The following is a 19,176-nucleotide window of genomic DNA, read 5'->3' as shown; positions in this document are numbered from 1 at the left end:
GCATACGTCAGCGGGCATGGCGGAAGTGAACGGTGATGTTGACTTCCTTCACGCGAAAGAACCTCTCAGGGCTGTCCATGGTAAGCCAGTTTGGGCTCGCAGTGGGATCTCTCTTCATGGGCAGTGACCCGTGCTCTGGATGAGGCACAACCCAGGAGCTGGGGACTCCCAGACAGCATGGCTAATTCAGCCCTGCAATCGACGAGAAAAAGCAAGTTTGCTTTCTGAAAACGGTGTTTCCGTAGATAGCAGGATGAATTAGCCATGCATATCCACCCCCCTCCCTGGACAGCCTGAGACGGAGGGCATTTAGCAGAGAGAGGGGGGGGGGGGGCGGGAGTGTTGCATTCAAATCTGTTATGCTATGTTAGACTGAGGATGTAGAGGGTGCTAAACCGCTCGGGAAGTTGCACGCAGCTGCACAGAGCAAAGCTCTGCAACTGCTTCAGAAGCTCTACCTCGAGGCTGCCCGTAGGGATGTCCCAGACAGCATGGCTAATTCATCCTGCTATCTACAGAAACAGCATTTACGGTAAGCAAACTTGCTTTTCTTGGTGAGTTTCACAGCCACCTTTCCTCCACTGTGTGGACGTTACTTGCAACTACTTGCCTTGAAATCATTTTTTTCTCATGGCAATCTGTTCAACACGTCAGGTTTCTGGGCTGCAAGATCTTTTTTGCCATGAGCCGTCTTTGTGCCTGCCTTCAGGGACAATATAGCTTAAGGCTGTGCCTTTCTTTTTGCCATGAGTGGTTTTGGAACCTTCACTTGACTCACTCTATTCCCCTGCCAATGTTGGAGAGGGTTCGTAACGAGAGTGGGTCTTGTTTTTTTGCGTGCATTGGATGTCAAGTTGCATTGGATGAGATACTTGAAGGTTTCTGAATCTTTCAGGTTGTAAGATTGGCTGTTTTTTGCTCTATGGTGGAAGTAAAACAAGGGGATACAGCATCACAGGCAGCTATAGCCCAGAAGCCGAGGTTTCCTTCCGTGGGTAAGTAGGGGCGCATTTGGTGGTATCGTTTGTGGAGAGTTGGTTATTCTCTCCTGACAAGATTTCCCTAGCAGTGACGTGATCTTCCTTGCGCATATTCCCACGCATTCCACTTAGAGTTCGGGCTATGAAGGGCACAGACTTCGCGCATGCAGTGTTGACTGCACCACATGCAGCCTCCCACCCTGTTCAGGAGTAGCTTTCGTACGTTCCACAGGTTGGATTGGCCTGCCTGAGTGCAGAGGAAGGAGAAATTACTACTTACTTGATAATTTTCTTTCCTCTAAGGGAGAGTAAGCTAATCCACAACCCGCCCTCAGCTGCCTATTTGCTTTTAGCTTGTCCCTTCTTGTGGTGATGCCGGCCGTTATTCTGTTAATTCATTGAAGGACTGGTAAGTGACATGACTGGCCTCTGAGATTAGTGCATGTTAATGCTTTTGTCTGAGTGCTGTGTTCCCAGTTGGGTGAAAACATGACTAGTTCACTGTTGTTAAACATGTTCTAGTATAACTAGTTTGTCCATAGTTTGGCTTTTCCAGAGAATACTGGCAGGCTGATATCGGTGTGGGGCTATATATCCATGACGCCAACTTTTGCTCGATATCCATCTGCTGGTAGAGGTGCATTACTCACTGTTGTGGATTAGCCTGCCCTCCTTAGAGGAAAGGAAATTATCAGGTAAGTAGTAATTTCTCCTTGTGCTGCATCAATAGTAAGTTCACCTTTATGTACTCTTTTGGATGATGAAACGTTATTTAATGTTTAGCAGAAGATTTTCCTTATTCCCTTGTGTATAATAGAAGTGTTTAGCAGTAAATCTAATGATTTTGCATTGATATGTAATTATGTATACTTTGATCATAGGTTCTAAGCAAATACTATAAATGACAGCAGTCATAGCCCTTCTTGATATCTCAGTGCCTCTGAAGCAGAAATACACATTTCGAAATGCTAAATCGGTGTCTAGATGCTTAGCAGGTCTTTTGGCTGAAAGAAGATTTTTACATGCAATTTATAAAAAGAAAAAGCAAAAAAAACTAGGAAACAAATTTTGTCCTTAGAGAAAACTTTGACCTATGATTATGCTCTAAGGCAGTTGGACTAAAGTCTGTTTTGATGAACACAGTCCAATGATGGTCATGAAATAAATTAAGAATCTCTTGCTAAGAATTAGAGTGGAAACACATTTGATAAAATTCTTCTAGCCATACATGTCAAATATTGGCATGACTTGCTCTTTGCCCAGCATAATGTAATGATTGACCAAAGATAAGGTTGTAATAATATATGTGAATAAGTTTTAGGTAAAAGTTTCACACTTTCATGTGCTTCTCTTTAATTTTTTTTCTTTCCTTCTTGCCTTTCTATAAGAGCTTGTTAGTAAATCAGTATTAATAGGTTGCATTTGATGTTTTTTCTCTCCCTGTCAGGCGGTAGAATCGTGTCCTCCAAGCCTTTTGCACCCCTGAATTTTAGAATAAACAGTCGAAATTTGAGCGGTAAGATTCTACTCCTACACCATTTCTCATTGCACAAATGTAGCACTGATGATGTTTTTCTGGAGCAGTGGGATAAACCAGTAATATGATACATTGTACAGGAGTAGAAAGAAATGGCCTTAACACTAAAACTTTCACTGTGGTTTGTAGGCAGTGTATGCTTTGAAGTAAGAGAGTATAGATCATTACCCTGGTCCAGCCTGGCTTAAGATGTTAATAAATGTGCATCCTCCATGATTTCTCTTACACCATGCTAATGTTTCTCCTAGGACAAGCAGGATGGTAGTCCTCATATGTAGGTGACATCATCCGATGGAGCCTGGCACGGAAAACGTTTGTCAAAGTTTCTGGAATCTTTGACCAGAACACTGAGCATGCCCAGCATGCCACTATCTGCGCATCCATGCGAGGTCCTACTTCGGTCTCTTCTTTTCCTTAGTGCAGTTGTCTCGCAGTTCATGAAGCTCCTCTATTTCTTTTTTTTTCTCGACAGTATCAGGTCTTTTTCCCGGTTATTATTCTTGCCTTTTTCAACTTTGCAGTCTATTCCCAACTACTCTCCTTATGGTGACTTCACACCGGGTGTTTTTTCATGGCATTGACCTTTTTTTGTTGGTGTCCGCGGACCATGTCTATCACTGATTCGCATGAGGTTTGCATCCTCTGCCTGGGGGCCTCTGTGCGATCAGATGACTCCCAAAGGCCGTTGGGTGCGCCTTGATAAGATGGAGAAACTTTTCGGTTTCTTCAAAGTCTGCTCCTTCCACTCCTGCGTGGGAGCCATCAATGCCAAGAAGTCGTGAGGAGCCTCTCGATACACTCCCTCTCACCATTCCTCCTGATAGCTCTTCAAAAGATTGCGGGAACGGTAACAGATCCTCTGTGATTTCACTGCTCTCTTGGACATTGGGTTTTTCCACCTCCTTGGCACCAGGGAAAGCCCAGGCCGAGCACCGTGGAAGATCCCACAAACATTGCCACTGGTCGCCGTCAACGCACGGCTCCGATTTCCAGAGTGGCACTGGTGGCTGCTGGGCGGCCGCCAAAGTGACACCGGCCATTGGAGGCCCCGTCTTCCGATTTCCCCCAGGAGTCCCAGGCTTTCCTCACAGATATCTGTGCCAGGCACCATGCCACTTCGGAGTCCTGAGGAAGAGCCAATGACGCTTCATTCCCCTCCCTGAGGCCTGGCCACTCCAGACTTTCAGGAAGAGCTGGACCTCGGGGTGCAGTCCGCACTGCTCAAGGCACTTCAGAGTATCGAGCTGCTAGTGTCACCAGTCCTCGAACTGGTGCCAGAGCTTACCTCACAGAGGACTTGCCTGAACAACAACAAAAGGCACTGTCGGCCATCGTCCTTCTGGGTCTAGAAACTGGCAAGTATGCAGTGCATTCCACCTATGATGTTTTTGAGATAGTGGCCCACGTGGCCGCGATGGGCATCAGCTCCTGGAGAATGGACTGGCTCAGAGCTTCTGACCTCCATCTTGAAGTGCAGGAAAGGCTTGTGGATCTCCTCTGCACCGGTGAAAATCTCTTTGTGGATAAGGTCTGGGATGCGGTAGCACAATTGAAGGACCAGCGCTTCAGACACCCTTCTCCAGGCTGTGATTCCGGAAGCCCTTCTACAGGCAGAGGAAGTATTATCCTCCCGCCTCCCGGGTTCATCCGCCATGCACCAGCTCCAGGGGCCACCCTCGCCAACGAGTGCCCAGACCCCAGCCGGCGCCCCAGCTACAAGCTTTTGACTGGTGGCGAGGGAGCGAAAGTCAGTCAGGCGTACCCCAGACACCAGATTTCTCAGTGGGAGGCAGGCTCCTAGGCTTCGCCCATCGTTGGGAAGATGTTACGTTGGACCTTTTGGGTCCTTGCCATCATTCGTCAGAGGTATCGTTTCAACTTCAGTCGGCTCCCAGAGACCTCTCCCCCCACGTCAGTCTTGGGGTTCGTCCGCCCCGCAGGTCATCCTTCAAAAGGAACTCCCCGCCCTTCTTTTAGCAGGCGCAGTAGAGCCGGTCCCTCGCCCCCAGCAGGGCCGAGAGTTCTATTCGAGGTACTTTCTCATTCCCAAGAGAAATGGCGGCTTGCGCACCATCCTCGACCTTAGGGTATGGAACAAGTTTCTCGCAAGAGAAAAGTTCAAGATGGTCTCTCTGGGCACGTTGATTCCTCTCCTCAAAAGAGGAGACTGGCTTTGCTCCCTCGACCTCAAGGAGGCTTACATGCACATAGCCATTTTCCTCAACCAAAGAAAGTATCTCTGCTTTGTGGTGGGGAACGCCCATTACCAGTACAGGGGTGCCTCCTTTTGGGTTGGCCTCGGCCTCCCACGTCTTCACCAAATGCCTGGCGGTGGTGGCGGCCTATCACAGACATCGGGCGATGCATGTTTTCCTGTACCTAGACTGGTTGATCAGGGGTGATTCCCACGCATGACTCTGAACACTCTAGCCCTGACAGTGCAGACGCTACAGGCATTGGGTTTGTTATCAACTACCCCAAGTTTCACCTCTGCCCGTCTCCTCAGCTGGACTTCAAAAGCGTTTCTGCCCTGGGATCGGGCTTGCACCCTTGCCTCACTAGCAGCCTTTGTCCGCAACAGCTGGCAGGTATCCACTCGCCTTCTGCTCCGACTGATAGGCCACATGGAGGCTTCCGTCATTGTCACCCCTCTTGCCCACCTGTGCATGCGGAGGGCTCAGTGGACCTTGCGATCACAATGGCAACAGGCCTCCCAGGACCTCGAGACTCATGTCGCAGTCACGGAACCTTTGTGAGTGTCTCTGTCCTGGTGGGAAGACCGTACCAACTTGGAGAGGGGAATTCCCTTCCAGACTGCGCTGCCTCAAGCAATCCTCACCAGTGATGCCTCTCCTCAAGGCTGAGGAGCCCATGTGAATGGCCTCCACACGCAGGGTCTCTGGACCACCTCCGAAGCCCGCTGACAGATAAACTTCCTGGAGCTTTGGGCGATCCATTTCGCCTTGTGGGCATTCAGAGATTGGTTGACCCACAAGGAAGTCCTGATTTGGATGGACAGCCAAGCAGCGATGTGATATAACAACAAGCAGGGCGGCATGGGCTCGTTCCTCCTCTGTCACGAGGCGGTGTAAGTGTGGACCTGGGCCCCGTCACAAGGGAATTATCTACGAGTGACATACCTGCCAGGATATCTGAACGTGCTGGCGGATTGCCTAAGTTGCTTCTTCCAGCCACACGAATGGTCTCTCAAACCGGTGGTAGCGACCGAGCTATTTCACCGGTGGGGTATGCTGGATGCGGACCTCTTCACCTCCACACAAAACTACAAGGTGAGAAGGTTCTGCTCCCTGTGGTCGGGGAGCGGACATCCAGCCTACGATGCCTTCTCCCTCCACTGGGGGAAGGGTCTGCTCTATGCCTACCCACCTCTACCTCTCCTTTTGAAGACACTGCTGAAGCTTCAACAGGAGAGAGGGACCATGATCCTTGTGGTGCCCTTTTGGCCCTGATAGGTCTGGTTCCCGCTTCTGCAGGACCTGTCTGCGGGTCCCCATCCGGTTAGGGACAGCGCCAGATCTCATCTCGCAGAATCAGGGCACCCTGCGCCATCCGAACCTCCAAACATTGGCTCTGACAGTTTGGATTTTGAGCACATAGTCCTTCAGCCCTTGGCGCGCTTGGACTGTCTCCCAAGTGCTGGTGGTGTCTCGGAAGCCTTCCATCAGGAAGTCCTACAGCTTAAAGTGGAAACTATTTTCCATCTGGTGTGCAGGGCATGGCTTGGATCATTTCTCATGTCCCCTTCTCCAGCTGTTGGACTAGCTGTGGCACCTCTCTGAGGCTGGGCTTCAAACCAGCTCGGTCAGGGTTCCCCATTTTAGCGCTGTCAGTGTTGTACCATTGGGGTGTCACTGGCATGCCCGTTTTGTTGCAACCTTTAGTTGGCCGTTTCATGCGGGGCCTCCACCAGCTGAAGCCTCCTCTTTGGCCTCCTGTTGCATCTTGGGGCCTCAACATTGTCCTGGCACAGCTCATGCGACCCTCCCTTTGAGCCGCTGCAATTCTGCGATCTGAAGTTCCTCATCTGGAAAGTTATATTCCTGGTGGCGATCACTTCGGCTCGTAAGGTCAGTGTGCTTCAGGCTCTAGTTAAGTTCCCGCCATACACGAGGTTCTTCCACGATCTTGAGGTCTGCGTATGCATCCTAAGTTTCTGCCCAAGGTTGTGACTGATTTCCACCTCAAATCAGTCCATCTTTTTACCCACCTTCTTTCTGAGGCCTCATTCCCACCCAGGGGAATGGGCTCTTCATACCTTGGACTGCAAAAGGGCCTTGGCTTTTTATTTAGATCGCACAGCCGGCCATAGGCAGTCCACTCAGCTCTTTGTGTCCTTTGATACAAACAGGCTGGGAACGGCGGTGGGCAAATAGACCTTGCCTAACTGGCTGGCGGTTTGCATCGCCTTCTACTATGCATAGGCAGGCCTTCTACTAGCCGGCAGAGTAAAGGCTCACTTTGTGCGGGCTATGGTGACGTCGGTGGCTCATTTGCATGTGGTCCCCATCGTCAAAATTTGCCGAGCCGCAACCTGGAGTTCTCTTCACACGTTTGTGGCTCATTACTGCTTGGACAAAGATGGAGCGTCAGGACAGTGCCTTCAGTCAATCCGCCCTTTGCAACCTATTCCAGACCTAAACCCAACCCTTCCTGTTCATGCCTCTTGTGGGAACCAGACAGTCCACTACCAACCTACAGCGCTGCAGATTTTGTTGGTCACTGTTGGTCTCCCCTGTTAACAGGGACAATCTGGAGCTTGCTACTCACCCACATGTAGAACTACCATCCTGCTTGTCCTAGGAGAAAGCGCAGTTGCTTACCTGTAACAGGTGTTCTCCTAGGACAGCAGGATGTTAGTCCTTAGGAATCCTGCCTGCCTCCCCACGGAGTTGGGTTCTTTTTACGATTTGTTTTTTTTTTTTGCTCATATTTTCATCTGTTACGAGACTAAAGGGGGACCTCACGTGGATGCGCAGATAGCGGCAGGCTGGACATACTCAGTGTGCTGGTCAAAGCTTCTAAAAACTTTGACAAATGTTTTCCTTGCTGGGCTCCATCGGATGATGACACCCATATGTGAAGACTAAAATCCTGCTGCCCTAGGAGAACACCTGTTATAGGTAAGCAACTGTGCTTTCTCAAAATATATTGAGAGGAAGAGCTCTGAGCATCCCCTTCCGCACCGTTTAAGTGATACCTATGGAAGTATGTATTATAAAGTACTATGGGCGTGAGAGTCATATTGTTGGATTAGCTGAAACGTCTCCTTTCTCTTTATTTTGTGCTATTACTTTTAATTTAAAAAAATATAGACTTGAAAATCACAAGGGATTATATGTTTTATAGAATCTTTAAGGCAGGAAATCCTAAAAACCCTGAGGATTGCAGCTCCTTTACAAGTTTGATGTAAACCGGCCTGATATGAAGCTTGTCATGAAGTTCGGTATAGAAAAATGTTAAATAAATAAAATAAATGACATCTATGTTGCATACAGTGGAGGAAGTGCATGTTATGCATATTTATTATGGAATCCTGAAATCCTAACTGGATTGAGGCCTGCAAAGACCACGTTTGGGGAGCCCACTGCTCAAAGGCATCTGTTATGGTATATAAAATGTCATCTTGTGTTGGCTGGGACAGACAGACAGAACCACTTGCATTAGCACTGTAGACCTTGTATCCAGCCAGTGCAAGAACTCAGCTTCCTTCCATAAAGAGTGGTGTGTACATTTAATTTCTGATTTATATTCTGCATTTTATGAATGGTTAATGGATTACATTCAGGTATCGTAGGTATTTCCCTGTCCCCAGAGGGCTTCTATATTAAGTTTTAAATCTGATCTGTTTATGAAAGAGAATACTCCCTGCACATCTTGAGGTAATACTTTGAACAAAATAAGAGAGAGGAAATATTCCAGTGACTGACTGGTTAAGTCTCCATGGTACTTTATTTGTCCTGAAACTCTGTAATGGTGTCTTCTTCATCCTGTCAGACCAGACTGGACAATTAGATTATGCACGCCAACCATCAGATAGAGAGAGAGAGAACATCAGGCTTGCTGATGTCACTCCTTTTATATCTCTCTACTGACATCAACCTGCCAGTATTCTCTGTCTCCAGCAAATGGTGGACAAGCTTCTTGTGCTGGAAGCAAAGGCCTGATTGGACCGGGTAAACAGAAAAATTCTGTTGCACAGCTCCTGAAGTGACAGATGAATTCTCCCTCATTCAGTTGAGCATGGCCCTAAGCCAAAGAAGATATCTATGTGGTTGACAGATCTCGAGGTGACAGCTTCAGGCTCCCTCCCTCAGTCGAGCACCACTTCCCCCTTCTTGTGTATTCAGAAACAATTTAGGTCCAAACCCTTGTGCTTCCTCCTACAGCAGTGTATCCAGGTCCAAGGAGGTTCCAGGGGGACTGATAAATGATTTTCCATTCTGTTTCTCCCTTATCTGCCTTACTTGCTCTCAGGATATGTCTGCTGCTTTAAAGTCTTGAACCTGTTTCTGGCTGCAGCAGTAAATTAAAAGAAAAAGAAACCTCAAAGTGGAATGCTAGCCTTTCAGCAGCAAGTGGTTTGTGGCAGCTGGAGAGTGGGGCTGCCCTTTGGGCAGTAGACAGTCTGTGTATACCTGATTTGGTCATTTTGGACTAAGGGGTAGTGATGACATAGAGGAATGCAAAACCCACACTCTGTACAACATGCAGTCTTAGCGCATACCTTTGAAGGTGAGCTCTGAATGCTTCTGGGGGAGGATGGGGAGTGGAACAGTGCTGGTAAGTCTTCCCAGCCTTTTGACGGGGGTTCTGCGATTGGTACCGCAGTTGATTTTCTGCCAAATTGCTGGTAACGGTTGGGGGCACCGACAGCCATTTTGAAATCTTGTGAAAATGGCAGGCATTGGACAATGATTTGGTGCTGTCTGAGGTGTCCCTTTATTAATTTGTTGGGGACTGTGTGTAATTCAGCATTGAGTATGATGGCGGCACAAGCAGAGCATGGAACCGAACTGTGCTCTGCGGGATCTTCCCCCAGGCTGATTGCCAGTTGAGACCACATTCAAACAACACTTTCCTGCCGGGGCCCGGGTTTCAGAAGGGGGGCTTTGAAATTAATTTTATTGCAGGGGAGCACCAATGGTGACACAGCACTTCTGCCCTGAGCTTGAAGAGCTCAGGGCAGGGCTGACCAGACCATAGTGGCTCTGCTGGATCTCCGATTCACTTTGCAAACAGCTACCCAACACCTCCCTGAAACCCTACGTGCCCATGAGTTATTGGAACCGATGCGGGTGGCGTGGAAACGGCTATGTGAATGCCTACATATCCTATTGCTCTGTGCTTATTTGCTCCCCATTCAAGGTAATTTACAGTTCACACCGGGTTCACAGTCGGCGGGCTTTCAGACCTGGGCATCGAAAGGCATAACACAACTAGGGCATGTTCTGGACAATGCAGGGGTTATTTTGCCATTCTCCAAAATTAGTGCTATATATAATATTGGACCTAAGCAGGTTTTACCTTACGTACAATTGCAGCATTATGTTAGTTCATTGCCCGTATCCTGGAAGGCACCGGCAGTCTTTGAGGCTGTCAGTAAGATATTGAAGTTGGAAAGACCTGCCAAACTAACGTTAACTGAGGCTTATAAAGGCTTACGGAATTTGAACGCAGCATTACCTGGGGGGCGGCTGGCAGAGAGGTGGAGCAGTGATGGGGTGTTTGAGGTCACACCAGAGGTGATCAACACCAGTTTTAAATGGATTTCCCATGTCTCTAGTAACTCCTATTATAAAGAAATGCAATACAAATTTTTATAGCGGGCCTATCTGTCCCCTTGCCTTTTGCATAAGGCGCATTTGCGGGAGACGAGTCAATGCGCAAAATGCTTGTCTGAGTCCTGTACTCTGTCGCACTCTTTTTGGGGTTGCCCTCGAATCCGGAAATTTTGGACTTCTACTACAGTCTATTTGGTGACGTTATTGGCCATCTCAGTTTCCCTCTCGCCGGCGGTGCTCCTATTTGGTTGTATGCGCCCCACTGTGGTTAGAGGGGCCGATGCTCGTATGTGAATTTGCAAGGCTGGTTATGTGGGTAAAAAGCTGATCTTGTTGCACTGGAAGACTACAGTGGTACCCAATCACTGGATGTGGCGGAATGCATTTCACAAACTGCTTCAGATGGAGAATATGGCTTCTCGTTCCTCACCGGTACATAGTCGCAAATTCCTGAAGACCTGGAATGCTTATTTACAATCGCTCCTGCCTCGGGCTCGCAGCCGGATTCTCAATGATTAATGGGATTAGACACAAAGAACTATGCCTCCTCCGAGTCTGTTTTATCAGATTGATATTGTCTCTAGTTTTGTTTCAACTAAAAAAAAAAAAAGTGTGAAAGCTTGCTGGGCAGACTGGATGGGCCGTTTGGTCTTCTGCCATCATTTCTATGTTTCGTTATTTCTGCGCTCAGCCATTAACGCCTGCTCCAAGCAGGCGTTAATAGCTGAGCGATAAATGTGCGTCTGAGACACACCTTTATTTTTTTGCATGCGGAGTGAATGAGTAATAGGCTCATTTGCATGTGCATTTGCATGGGATGAGCGCTATAACATTCACTCAGCATTCGACGCAGGTTAAATAGGCGCTAATCCCCCTATTGCATTAGGGGGTGGATTAGCACCTATTTAACCGGCGTTGGAGTGCGTGTTATACAGTGCGCTCTGAGCCCCTTTGTTTCCACACCCTGCCTGCCTATTCAATGTCGTCTTTGTTGTGTATCTCCCCCTTCATCCCCATATATTTTACCCACCTCTGTACTTCACCATGTATCTGATGAAGTTGATTCTGTCCTCAAAAGCTCATGCCTCAATAAATTTAGTCTATAATGTAAATCATCCAAAAAAGAGGAAATAACCAATTTCACAATTTTATTAACAATCAAAATAATTTTTTTTTACAATAAATCAACCTGTAGGACATCACAACATAATCCATATTTTAGTTAAAATTACCCATACTTTCATTCATGCATAAAAGCAAATCACACACACAGCAACCATACCTCACTCATAACCCAGAAACAATATGAACAGTGATTGCCGAAGAGAGGTGACAACATTTTTCAGATACATCAGTGAAAGGAGAAAAGTTCAAAGTGGTATAGTGAAATTGAAAGGTGAAAAGGATCAATGTGTGGAGAGAGACGAAGAAATGGCAGAAATATTAAATAAATACTCCAGTTCTGTGTTCACTAAAGAAGACCCTGGAGAAGGACCATTGCTACTTAACAAACTAGAGGGGAATGGAGTAGATGCAACTCCATTTACAGTAGAGAATGTATGGGAAGAGCTGAGGAAACTGAAAGTGGACAAAGCCATGGGGCCTGATGAGGTTCATCCCAGGATACTGAGAGAGCTCAGAGATATGCTGGAGGGTCCACTGTGTGACCTGTTTAATAGATCCCTAGAAACGGGAGTGGTGCCAAGTGACTGGAGAAAGAGCGGTGGTGATCCCGCTTCACAAGAGTGGAAACAGAGAAGAGGCTGGTAATTACAGACCGGTTAGCCTCACCTCTGTGGTGGGAAAAGTAATGGAGTCGCTGTTGAAAGAGAGAATAGTGAACAGTTGGGAGAATTGCTGGATCAGAGGCAGCATGGATTCACCAGGGCAAGATCCTGTCAGACAAATCTGATAGAATTTTTTGACTGGGTAACCAAGGAATTGGATCAAGGAAGAGCACTCTGTCATCTACTTGGATTTCAGCAAAGCTTTTGATACAGTCCCGCACAGGAGACTGGTGAATATAATGAGAAGCTTATGAGTGAGTGCCGAGGTGGTGGCCTGGATTGCAAACTGGTTGACGGACAGAAGACAATGTGTGATGGTAAATGGAACTCTCTCTGAAGAGAGCGCGGTTTTAAGTGGTGTACCGCAAGGATCGGTGTTGGGACCGGTCCTGTTCTCAATATCTTTGTGAGCGACATAGCGGACGGGATAGAAGGTAAGGTTTGTCTTTTTGCGGATGACACTAAGATCTGCAACAGAGTGGACACTACGGAAGGAGTGGAGAGAATGAGATGGGATTTAAGGAAGCTGGAAGAGCAGTCGAAGATATGGCAGCTGAGATTCAATGCCAAGAAGTGCAGAGTCATGCATATGGGGAGTGGAAATACGAATGAACTGTATTCAATGGGGGGAGAAAGGTTAATGTGCACGGAGCAGGAGAGAGAACTTGGGGTGATATTGTCTAATGATCTGAAGTCGGCGAAACAATGTGACAAGGTGACAGCTAAAGCCAGAAGAATGCTTGGCTGCATAGAGAGAGGAGTAAGAAAAGGGAAGTGATGATCCCCTTGTTACAGGTCCTTGGTGAGGCCTCACCCTGGAGTACTGTGTTCAGTTCTGGAGACCGTATCTCCAAAGAGACAGAGATAGGATGGAGGCGGTCCAGAGAAGGGCGACCAAAAAGGTGGAGGGTCTTCATCGAATGCCTTATGAGGAGAGATTGAAGAATCTAAATATGTACACCCTGGAGGAAAGGAGGAGCAGAGGTGATATGATACAGACTTTCAGATACTTGAAAGGTTTTAAAGATCCAAAGAAAACTACAAACCTTTTCCGTCGGGGGAAAAAATCAGCAGAACCAGGGGTCACGATTTGAAGCTCCAGAGAGGAAGACTCAGAACCAATGTCAGGAAGTATTTCTTCACGGAGAGGGTGGTGGATGCCTGGAATGCCCTTCCAGAAGAAGTGGTGAAGACCAGAACTGTGAAGGACTTCAAAGGGGCGTGGGATAAACACTGTGGATCCATAAAGTCTAGAGGACGTGAATGAAGAGTGGGTGGCTCGCGGGAATGACGGCTACTACCTGGAGATAATACCCTTATTCAATAAACATACACACGGTTAATGTGACTCCAACATTGCTCTAAGCTTCATCGGCAAGAGGAAATGTGGAAAAAAGGATTTGCATTCATAAAGAGGGGAGTAGCTTGCTTGTTACGGCGGCTACTACCCCAAACTGATACTTCACCGACCATTGCACTTGGAAGTTTTCTTAGTCGATAAGACTCAAATTTAAGTTGAGATTGGGGAATAGGTAGCCCCAGAGTTGGAATTCTTTAAACTTTTTTGCTTTTTACATTTTGTCCCCCTATAATGTGGGCTCATTCATGATCTTCATTCAAAAACTGGAAGAAGGATCCAACAGAAGAAAATAGGATAAAGCATAAACGTTGGCAAGTTAAATGTAAGACATTGATAAGACAGGCTAAGAGAGAATTTGAAAAGAAGTTGGCTGTAGAGGCAAAAACTCAAAGTAAAAACTTTTTTAAATATATCCAAAGCAGAAAGCCTGTGAGGGAGTCATTTGGACCATTAGATGATTGAGGGGTTAAAGGGGCACTTAGAGAAGATAAGGCCATCGCAGAAAGATTAAATGATTTCTTTGCTTCGGTGTTTACTGAAGAGGATGTTGGGGAGGTACCCGTAATGGAGAAGGTTTTCATGGGTAATGATTCAGATGGACTGAATCAAATCACGGTGAACCTAGAAGATGTGGTAGGCCTGATTGACAAACTGAAGAGTAGTAAATGACCTGGACCGGATGGTATACATCCCAGGGTTCTGAAGGAACTAAAAAATGAAATTTCAGACCTATTAGTAAAAATTTGTAACCTATCATTAAAATCATCCATTGTACCTGAAGACTGGAGAATAGCAAATGCACCCCCAATATTTAAAAAGGGCTCCAGGGGCGATCCGGGAAACTACAGACCGGTTAGCCTGACTTCAGTGCCAGGAAAAATAGTGGAAAGTGTTCTAAACATCAAAATCACAGAACATATAGAAAGACATGGTTTAATGGAACAAAGTCAGCATGGCTTTACCCAGGGCAAGTCTTGCCTCACAAATCTGCTTCACTTTTTTGAAGGAGTTAATAAACACGTGGATAAAGGTGAACTGGTAGATTAGTATACTTGGATTTTCAGAAGGCGTTTGACAAAGTTCCTCATGAGAGGCTTCTAGGAAAAGTAAAAAGTCATGGGATAGGTGGCGATGTCCTTTCATGGATTGCAAACTGGCTAAAAGCAGGAAACAGAGAGTAGGATTAAATGGACAATTTTCTCAGTGGAAGGGAGTGGACAGTGGAGTGCCTCAGGGATCTGTATTGGGACCCTTACTTTTCAATATATTTATAAATGATCTGGAAAGAAATACGACGAGTGAGATAATCAAATTTGCAGATGACACAAAATTGTTCAGAGTAGTTAAATCACAAGCAGATTGTGATAAATTGCAGGAAGACCTTGTGAGACTGGAAAATTGGGCATCCAAATGGCAGATGAAATTTAATGTGGTAAGTGCAAGGTGATGCATATAGGGAAGAGTAACCCATGCTATAATTATACAATGTTGGGTTCCATATTAGGTGCTACAACCCAAGAAAGAGATCTAGGCGTCATAGTGGATAACACATTGAAATTGTCGGTGCAGTGTGCTGCGGCAGTCAAAAAAGCAAACAGAATGTTGGGAATTATTAGAAAGGGAATGGTGAATAAAACAGAAAATGTCATAATGCCTCTGTATCGCTTCATGGTGAGAGACCGCACCTTGAATACTGTGTACAATTCTGGTTGCCGCATCTCAAAAAAGATATAACTGCGATGGAGAAGGTACAGAGAAGGCGACCAAAATGATAAGGGGAATGGAACAGCTCCCCTATGAGAAAAGACTAAAGAGGTTAGGACTTTTCAGCTTGGAGAAGAGACGGCTGAGGGGGGGATATGATAGAGATGTTTAAAATTGAGAGGTCTAGAACGGGTAGATGTGAATCTGTTATTTACTCTTTCGGATAGTAGAAAGACTAGGGGGCACTCCATGAAGTTAGCATGGGGCACATTTAAAACTAATCGGAGAAAGTTCTTTTTTACTCAGCGCACAATTAAACTCTGGAATTTGTTGCCAGAGGATGTGGTTAGTGCAGTTAGTATAGCTGTGTTTAAAAAAGGATTGGATAAGTTCTTGGAGGAGAAGTCCATTACCTGCTATTAGGTTCACTTAGAGAATAGCCACTGACATTAGCAATGGTTACATGGAATAGACTTCGTTTTTGGGTACTTGCCAGGTTCTTGTGGCCTGGATTGGCCACTGTTGGAAACAGGATGCTGGGCTTGATGGACCCTTGGTCTGACCCAGTATGGCATGTTCTTAATATTTCCTTAAGATTATGTATGTGATATTTGTTGTTGAAAATGATTTTTGTGTTTTGTATCATCTTATGTTACAAAACTTAAAGTATAAATTAAAAAAATAAACACTACTTTGATTAACTGCCAGTACATCTTTTACTTACAGAGCTGGACAAAAGCCAGCCAAAATTATTCTATTCAGCAAGTACAGTCCCTGCACAAGACATCTAAAAATAAAAATACACACCGAAATATAAATCACCATAAAGTATTTAAAGCGAGTAAAATTTAAAGCGAGATCGAATGTCGGTATATAAAAATAATAAATAAATAAATAAAAAACCAACAAATATTCAAATTTGAACGCCAGATGAACCCAAATACCATATTATTAGAAAATCTTTTATATGTATTTGCATTAAAGAGCAAGCTTACCTCAAAGAACTGAAATTTTAATATCAAGGCAGAAAAACGCCATGCATGCGCTCCAGTGCTTATATAATCGACTGGGCTCTGACGCAAAATGAAAGCTGAATGATGCACTGTGACGGCATGACCCAACACTGAACTATATCCTGTGAGAAATTAACCCTGTAACAGATTACATATTTACAATAAAGCAGCCCATTCTAGATCTTGGTTCAACCCCTTGGGGCTTTGCATAACCCAGGAATAAAAGATATATATATATATATATATATATATATATAGCAAAACTAGAAAACATACAGAGAAAGGCAAAAAAAAAAGAGTAAGGAAAAGCTTAACATGTTTGGGTTCTTCATCTTAGAGAATAAACTTTTATAAAATCTTAAGTGGTGTGGAACAATTTACTAGGCAGCAGTTATTTACCTTTTCAAATAGTACTAGGACTACGGGACACTCCATAAAGTAGGTGGTAGCAGATTTTAAACAAATTTAAGTCAGTGCATAATTAAGCTGTGAAATTTGTTTCTGGAGATTGTGGTCAATACTAATGGATGATTTTAAAATAGGTTTAAATATATTTCTGGAAGACAGGTCCATTAGCACCTTAGCCAGGTATACTTAGGGAACACCACCTCTTCTGAGAGTGAGCAGCAGGCAAGGGATCTCCCTCTTAGGATCCCTTGGAATAACATCTGGGTTATCTAGACTGATAGCTGTCAGAGACAGGATGCTGGGCTCAGTGGGCTATTGGTCTGATCCAGTATAGCACTTCTAATGGTTTGTTCTTTCTAGACAACCAGGGATTGTATTGAGAAACATCTGTGTTATTACATTAGGGGCCAGCCATTAAAGCTGCAAAACATTTCACGTCTAACATGACCTCAATTACAGTTCATAAAGAACAAGCAAACACTATATATTCTGCCTGCAAAGCAGAGCTAGGATATACTGTTTAGAATAAGCACTTATTTATTTATTTTATTTATTTAACTTTTTTTTTTATACAGGTATTCGTCATAACATCATATCTGTTAACATGTAACTTGTAACAAAGACGGAAAATTACATTGAACAGGGCGAATTCAAACTTGGAGGGGGGTGTAGAAAGTTATCAAACATTTGTAAAATCAAAACATTGCAGTTAATATTTACAAGTAGAACCAGACCTTGCAGTTAATATTTATAAGAAGGGGAGGCAGCTATGGATGCAGGCCTAAGGGGGGGGGGGGTAAGGGGAGATTTGTGGATGTTAGTCGATAGGTTTTGTGCGGTGGGATGTGAAGGGTACCTTTGTGTACTGTTCTGGTGGGGTGCTCAGAGGTGTGTGGGCAAATGATGTTTGTCCAGTTGATGTTGCTGTTGTGAATGGATTTATATATGATGGATAGGTTCTTGTAGAGGATGCGGGCGGAAACTGGGAGCCAATGTAGTTCCTTGAGGACTGGAGTAATGTGATCAGTTCTACGCGTGTTGGCTAATATTCTGGCTGTAGCATTTTGGAGTATTTGTAGGGGTTTGATGTAAGAAGCAGGGAGGCCAAGGAGGATTGAATTGCAGTAGTCAATTTTTGTAAGGATCGTAGCTTGAAGGACGGTATGAAAGTCATGGGAAGTGTAAGAGGTTTAAGCTTCTTAAGTTGTGAAGTTTTTTTTTATTTTTTTATTTATCAATTTTCAAAAATACATCAAGAAACATCTTGTGTTGATAGCAGTTTTCAAATAAACAATTAATAATACAATAGCGCATATAATACTCTTTCTTATTCAGTCTGCTTTAAAGTCCACAATAATGGGGAGAGATCCTAACACATCCTCAGGAATAATAATCTTTAACATTTACGAAATTACTGGGTCCTATACAGGAGACCTTTATTATATCTGATCCAACTGCAGACTACTTGTACTAGCCTTCCAACACAGGAGAGGAAGTTATTAACTCTACTGAATACTTTTTTAAGAATTTCTCCAACTGCTCAGGTAAATTAAAAAAAAAAAAAAAAATGAAGCATTTTTATATTTTATGCAACATTTGCACGGATATTTTAAGATATACATTGCTCCCAATTTTTGTACTTGGGGTCTCAAATTCAGGAATAATTTTCTTCTGGTCTGGGTGCTTCTCGCCAAGTCTGGAAACATCCCTACTTTTAACCCCAAAAATAACTTAATCCTGTTACGGAAATATGATCTTAGGACCAAGTCTCTATCAGATTCCAAAAGAAACGTCACAATAAGGGTAGCAAGCTTGACTTGCTCACTTTGAGTAGTTTCTAATAACTTTGTTATGTCCAAAACTGAGGACTCCGATACTGCTGGAATCATTGGAGTTACAGGAATTAGGACTTAAATTATTTTCCTACTTCTTCAACTTTTTAAAAAGTTGGTATGTAGTACACCTTGGATATAGGAGGAAACATTGCCTCTGAGAATTTCAGTATTTGTGATAGATATTGCCTCCACATATCGCGTGGGGTCACCATAGGGTCTCTGGGGAAATTAATTAAGCGCAAGTTTTTTCCTTTTATTTGATTCTCCATATTTTCTAGACGTTTCACAAGTAAAGAGTTCTGTTTTATGATATTACATTGCAGGTTTCTCATTTCCATCATTTCCAACTCAACCTTTTCAGATTTATCCTCTTGAATCTTTAAATCCTCCTCTAATTTACCCATTCTCTCCAATGTTGTATTTATCATAGAAGCCAGAGGATTCATCTGGTTAAAGAGATTATCATTTACAGTCTGTTCAGCTTCCCAGATCTTCTCTAAAGAAAAGGTATCCGGTTTTATCAATTCCTTCTTTTTAGGTAGAGTTAAAAGTACTTTCAGTTGTGGGCTGTTTTGTACAGCCTGCAGCGTCTCCCAGGGTAGTCTCTTCCTCGGGGTGTGGCTTCCGTTGTTCCACTCCACCACCTTCATCGTGCAGCCAAGATGCTCCGGCGATTTCACTCCCTCTACCGAGGAAGAAATCACTCCCGCTTGCCTTTCATAAGGCCGACGGGTTCCCTGGGGGCATCCA

General features: G+C 44.8%; 1 protein-coding gene across 1 annotated transcript in view; it reads left to right on the top strand.

The window, feature by feature from the left end:
• The window catches only part of DOT1L (DOT1 like histone lysine methyltransferase), a 590,530-nt gene that overhangs the window by 285,598 nt on the left and 285,756 nt on the right, over positions 1 to 19,176 (top strand). The window contains 1 exon segment of the mRNA XM_029610991.1: positions 2,428 to 2,496. Coding sequence (XP_029466851.1) covers positions 2,428 to 2,496 — 69 coding nt within the window.

The sequence above is a fragment of the Rhinatrema bivittatum genome, chromosome 8 (assembly GCF_901001135.1).
Source record: "Rhinatrema bivittatum chromosome 8, aRhiBiv1.1, whole genome shotgun sequence".
NCBI classification, from domain to species: Eukaryota; Metazoa; Chordata; class Amphibia; order Gymnophiona; family Rhinatrematidae; genus Rhinatrema; species Rhinatrema bivittatum.
This window is presented reverse-complemented; position numbering and strand designations above follow the sequence as displayed.